Source organism: Malus sylvestris, chromosome 15, assembly GCF_916048215.2.
Source record: "Malus sylvestris chromosome 15, drMalSylv7.2, whole genome shotgun sequence".
Taxonomy (NCBI): domain Eukaryota; kingdom Viridiplantae; phylum Streptophyta; class Magnoliopsida; order Rosales; family Rosaceae; genus Malus; species Malus sylvestris.
In genome coordinates, this window is record NC_062274.1 from 19,201,351 (window position 1) to 19,207,665 (window position 6,315).

At 33.9% G+C, this 6,315-nt stretch overlaps 1 protein-coding gene across 2 annotated transcripts; it reads right to left on the reverse strand.

The window, feature by feature from the left end:
• Positions 1 to 939: 939 nt before the first annotated feature.
• LOC126605900 (protein S-acyltransferase 10-like) lies at positions 940 to 6,031 on the reverse strand. Of its 2 annotated transcripts, none has more exons than XM_050273347.1 (11): positions 5,658 to 6,031; positions 5,337 to 5,451; positions 4,903 to 4,977; positions 4,663 to 4,734; positions 4,404 to 4,541; positions 4,099 to 4,132; positions 3,417 to 3,526; positions 2,795 to 2,881; positions 2,451 to 2,534; positions 2,037 to 2,102; positions 940 to 1,337 (listed from the first exon to the last, which is right to left on the reverse strand). In XM_050273347.1, exons 1-11 carry the CDS (start codon positions 5,740 to 5,742, stop codon positions 1,163 to 1,165), a joined length of 1,041 nt encoding a protein of 346 aa, XP_050129304.1. In that variant the 5' UTR covers positions 5,743 to 6,031; the 3' UTR covers positions 940 to 1,162. The 2 variants fall into 2 exon arrangements, with proteins under 2 accessions (XP_050129304.1, XP_050129305.1); XM_050273348.1 differs by having other exon boundaries at positions 4,404 to 4,546; positions 5,658 to 5,690.
• Between the last annotated feature and the right edge of the window lie 284 nt (positions 6,032 to 6,315).

Consider the following 6,315-nt stretch of genomic DNA (forward strand, 5'->3'; position numbering starts at 1 on the left):
AGTCAATTCTGATACTATTTACTTTACCCTTTATTTTGTTCTTATCGTTAAAACTCAAAGTTTTCAAGCCTTTTTCATTAGTTTTCCTTTTGAAATTTCATACCATTTGAAATACCAATTCATTCATATAAAGTCAAATTGACGTTCTAAAGTTCCAAACTACTTAATTTCATACTTCTATTTCTAATATAATCTACTATCAAACTACATAAATTCAACATTCAACATGCATGTCACCAAAATAAAAAAAGAAAATATATATATATACATTTTTTTTTCGGTTTGGTTCGGAATTTCCGAAGTATTGAATATGTAATTCCGATTCCCATACCGAAAAGTTCGGAATTGGTTCGGTATGGATCCCTAAAATTTCGGTATTATCGGTTTGGTAATTTTTCAATATAAATCAAGATTTTTTTTGTTTGGTTTGGGATTTTCGGGAAAATTTTCCAGCCTACTCTTGTGACTTGTGATGAACCTTGACGGATGGTTCAACCAGTGTGGACGCAGACACACAATTACAAACTATATTCATGCATCATGCAGCCGTATTTACCAAAGGAAAATACTCGACTCCTCTTTTACAGAACAATTCATGTGTCTAAATATTTTTTTCATATACGTAAAATTTAATCTCTACACGTTACACGTAAAGAGCCAAACAATGATCTCTACGGTTCTCATTCTACATCAAGGAGAATTAATCCTAACATGTAAAGAGCAATAATCTTCACGATGCCCCTTCATCACTTCTATCCATATATTCCACTAACACATACCGCGAGAGATAGGATCAGTAAATATAATGCACCAAGTGCAACTCAATTCTCATTAGATAAACTTTTGAACCACATTTGAACGATGTGAAATACTTGCAGAGCTGTTCTAGGAGAGTGAATTTGGTAATTTATGGGAAGAGTTCAGCTATGTATATAAAACTGGCACAAATAATTCGGAATTTTATATCCTGCAAAAACAATGTGATCAAAAACCTTTTTTTTTATAACAAGCCTAAAGATCGAGCCTAAAATAAAGTACAAACTATAGACCTTGAACCAGTTCCGCCTTATCCATCTACGGGCGCAGATATGCACCCGGATAGTTCCCCCTGTAAATTTTGAGGGGAAAAATATGGCAAATTAATGATACAAAGCTCACAATGTCAGCAACAACGACAGGTTACAACGTCACAACAAGTGTAAGGTCTAGACTTTTCTTCAAGTTGCTGCGCTGTCGGTAATGATTCCGGTCTGTATTTGCTGCTTCGAACACAGCAAAACTCGTATAAATTTCTGCATGCTCCTTTACTGAAGGGATATACCCTCTCGGGTACTCCTCTGTCGATCAAAACAAAGTAAAAAGAACTGAGAATCTAAGAGCATAACGGTTAACTATTTTAATTCACATCTCAACACAATATTCATAGCCTAGTATATGCAAATAACAATTCTACTATGTTTGACAATGGATTTGCATTAGCAAGGGATTTAGCCTAAATGAATTAGAAATGAACAACAAACATCAGATAGAGGGATTTGAAATGCACTACATGATCATTATATATTTACAAAGACATAAACAAAGGATTTACAAATCAATCTTTCAAGTAATCATTTGCGAATCCCTCTCAATGCATTGTATATAGTCATCTCAAATCTCTCCCTCTAATATTTTCTAGCACATTTCTAACTAATTTAGCCTAAATTCCTTGGTGGTCATTGCAAACCCCTTACCATTATAGAACAATTTGGAACACAACGCTAGTTAGGATTCCGTAAACACCGTGTACATATACTAATACTATTATACTCTTTTTCTTTCATCACACAAGTTGATCATGGCATGTTAACCACAAATAGCTATAACAAATAGCTATAATAAACACATCTAACCATATTTATGTCACATATTTTTTTTTTACTGAATCAGTATTAAAGTATATATAATGACACTAGATATTTTTAACATACGATGACGATTTTAGTTATTTACAGCAAATAATATTATATAGTAGAAAAGAAAAGAAATGAACTAACCTTAAATATGGGATGCGCCTTCGTCTTACAAGCTCATAGGTAGTCTGATTGGTCAGAACTAGATAACTGCAGCAAAAGAAAAAGAAAATTAATGTTCTACTGATACATTTCAGTTATGCTTTTGAGGTAAATGACTTATGTAGTGATAGTGCTCAGTTAGAGAGAACGAAGCCGGGATGGGGGAGCAGAAAGAGAGAGAAAAAAACAGACATCCAATTCTTTAAATATATTATACTATAACACGACTACTGCCAGCATCATAACACAAACAAATGGCAAAAGTTCTGTGAAAGCATTAAAATTAGGTAATTCTACCAAAATGGCAAATTGAAAATAAAAACATGGTGTCATAGCATAGGAGGAAATGTCTTGCATCTAAGAAACCCAAAGCTGATGCCAAATATAAAACTTTACCTATGAAATATCAGGAGGAGCAGCAGAAAGGTCATGGAAATTGACAAAGTAACCAACAGCAATATCACAATTGCATCCTTCCACCTGACAATTAAACATTCAGAATCCAAATTTAATGGATACCAATTACACAGTAAAGAAAACCCTTAATGGGCAAATAAAACTTCATAATGAAAACCACAAGGACCATAAGAAATGACTTTTCAATTCTGTTTTTAGTTTTAACTTAATCTATTTCTCCATGGATTCATAGAGCACCAAACACTTAGACAGTACTACCACAATGACAAGGGTATAACCTAAATCATTCCCACGAAATAAGGACCTCAGAAAAGATACCATACCAAGCGACTGATATATTAGCCTTCAGGTATGTGATGTACAGGATGACAGTCCAAAGGCACAGTGCTGTCTCTTCGCAAATGTACCACCTACAACATTAGACCAAAAGACATAAAAGTTCTTGATCAGGAATTTTAAGTGTGGAAATGAAACTAAAAGTTTTACGTGCATTATTCAGTGAACCAATTGCCTATCCTGTTAAACAACAATTTTAGAAATGATCAGACAAGACTCAAAACTAAATAAGATTACAATCTTAGGAATGTTTTGTACCATTGACAAAAAGAATAGTTCAACCATAAAATAGAATAGAAATATGTGAAGGTGGTGATCAGGGCTTTTACGTATGAAATGTATATATAAAAGTTTTATGTGCAGTATATAAATGCACTGATTGCCTATCCCAATAAATGACAATTTTCGAAAAGCCGATAATCCAATAAGCATACGTTGGAGAAAAATAGAGACGATACTGAAATAACAAAATAAGTGCAATTCTAAATTCAACTGGTACTCATTCACACCACAAACTGAACATGGAATATTTTCTGTCTGTTGGCGACAGATAAAATATAAGAACGCAAAACACAGTAACAAAATTTAAGCTAGTACAAAATCACTCACCAAAATTTACAATGGTTACCCACACCAATGCATGTTCCAAGCCAAACACAATGATGATCGAACTGAAGAACACATTTGTCACAATCATGGCAGTGCTTTGATCTCGGTGGCTGCACATAAGTCAAAAGCAAAATATATAATCCAAATTTACATTATAGGTAAATAAAAAGTTGAGTAACGGCAACAAACAGATAATAGATTCGTTTTCCAGTAAATTAACACATGGGCAATTTTATACACTAACAAATAACAATCTTGATGCATAACCTGAAAAATAGGGGGTGTGAACATCTAGAGGATTGCAGCTAGAATCTTGTTCAACAGCAACCATACTTTTTCGAATGCTCTAGTGACTCTTCTGGAGGAAATTCATTTGTCCAAGGTCGTAATTCTAAATCAGATAAACTTTTTTAAGACCCTTGTCCATGCCGAGCTGTTTAACTATAACTAATTACTCAATCACTCTTGTAATAACACTGAACGTACACAAACAGGTACAATACGAGAATCTTTAATTATTGGTCTTCTATTTCCTAAGATAGACATTTTCTCTGTATATCTTTGTGAATATTCCATCCTTTATAAAGTTTTGTTCCATACTCAAAAGATGTTGGCAAGAGAAATAATGTAAACAAACAAAAGTATCAGACAAGATGAATACGTAAAACTGAGATGGTACTACCTGCTCAACATTACAGTACGAGCATGTCAAACTTCTGCAATAATCAAAAGGAAGCAGTTAGCAAATATATTTGTGAAATATGAGAACTTATCTCGCTCTTATACTTAACTATTTCATTCAATATTGTATTTGAAAGGAAATGGTTGCATCGAAACAAATTTAAACTCTGTTTCCCCTACCTATTTTATGTTCAAACAAACACAATTAAGATGAAATGCACAGAATAACGTGCAAACACCAAATCATCACTTTGCAATGTACAATAAAAGTGAAACTGCTCTGACAACTTATGAATAATTGCATACCTAACAGATGTTCCAGGTGGATACAAGTCCATCACAAGTTTGGCCCAAGATGTTGCATTATTTCCTAGAAGACTTCTTCCCAACTGACTCCCTTCCATTGTCACAACCACGCTACCAGTTTTGCTTGGAGCAGGCTGTCTTTGCTTAACATTGCAGCAAGATGACATCAAAGAATTAGTTCACTTTGTGTTTTAAGATCTCTGACCATAATTTTTATCAATATGAAAAACAGAAATACATAAATGAAAGCAACGCTTACTTCGAGATTACTGATGCTTTTCTGAATATCGTATTGGATTCGTTGACAGTCCTCATTGCATCGAGGACAAAGCTAAAATATAAACACAAATAATCAAGAAGTCAATGAGCTGAAATTGGAATACAAGTATCAAATTTTTGAGAAATAACAATGAGATGAAACTGGAACACAAGTGTAACGTTCACTATTCATATTCAAACAAGTACAATCTTAAGGTAGCATAAGTGTATTGGCATTTACCCCGGAGAAGAACCAGAGGTAACAAAGTATTGAATCAGTGTCAAAACAAATAGTGTCAAATATACAGCAGTACACCTGGAAAAGGGCAGAAAAGAAAAACAAGTAAGGAGAAGGGTTAGTGGTAAGACAGAAAACACTAATAGAACACTTTCATACGATGACTTAGTCATTCGTACCCAAATCAAAGATCATTGATACTTAAGTTCCATATGTTTCACCACTAGTTCAGACAGAATGTGATAAATAACTTGTCTAAGTTTCAGCCCCAATACAATGCACGCATTGCTAAACAAAAGGCAATGCCTCATCAGTTACACTTGCGCTAAATTTTCATTTGTGGAAATTAGCTAAATTTGCACATGAATATGCTAATCGCCACAAATGTGATGCAACTAAAACATAGATTAAATAAAACTATAAAAACATTAGCATACCATGGTTCTTTCCTAGTTTTCTCTATCAAGCCTCCATCAAAAAGAAAAATCACGCCGGCGTATATCAGATGTAGCATCACCAATGCAACTTTCAATCCCAAAGCAGACCTCCGCGCTGAAATTCAAAGTACCCAAAACATAAAAATCACAATGTTTTTGCATCAACAAAAAGTCAAGCTCTCTAAAAACAACAAAAAGTAAAATCCTGGACTCAATTGCGATTAAAAAAACTATGTAGCTGAACAGAAACAGTCAGATTTTGTTTTCTGTTCCCCTTTTTTTTTTAAATGAATAAAAATTTGAAGGGAAAAAAAAACTCACCGGGATCGGAGAGGCAGGGAAGGAAACGGGAGCATCGTTCAAATGGTCGACAGGACGAGTCCCGGCAGATGTTCACGATCGTCATCGGACGAAATTGAAAGAGAAAATAAGGAACTGGTTACATCAGTATTCTGCAACACTGGGTTTTCCAGGAAAATGCTTTCTTTCGCTTCAAAAATTGAACTTTCTCAGGAAAGTGACGGAATTGGAGAAACCCAAGTGGTTAAACTGGAAGAGCAACGGACCTGCGAGAAGGGTTTGGATTTGGATATAAGATTGAGCGTTTTTGGTCAGAGAAACTGGAAATTGAATAGTAGCTGTACACCAGTGCCCCTATGTTCCTCTGTCTAACACTTCGATTTGTAATATGCCTAAGGCTTTTTCAACCCTCATTACATATCACTTGATTAATTAGATTAGATCGCTAATCATATATAAACTACATATTAATAACGTCTCTTTGTTAACTAAAGGAGAATAAAATGACTATTTAGTTTTTATCACAACAAAAAGTTAAAGCAGTAACGTAATTTCATAAAATAAAGTTTTACAAGCGTCACTACATACAGGTAATTTTAACATTTCTAATTTTAAAATATTAAAAAAAATTAAACCTCTCTCCCTCTTTCAATTTAAAAACAAAATAAAAAATTTCAAA

Coding starts and splice junctions, on each gene's coding strand:
- LOC126605900 (XM_050273347.1), bottom strand. CDS start 5,742: ATGACGATCGTGAACATCTGCCGGGACTCGTCCTGTCGACCATTTGAA. Junction 4,978..5,336: donor AAAACTAGGAAAGAACCATG/GTATGCTAATGT, acceptor GCCCTTTTCCAG/GTGTACTGCTGTATATTTGA. Junction 4,542..4,662: donor AAAGCATCAGTAATCTCGAA/GTAAGCGTTGCT, acceptor TGTTAAGCAAAG/ACAGCCTGCTCCAAGCAAAA.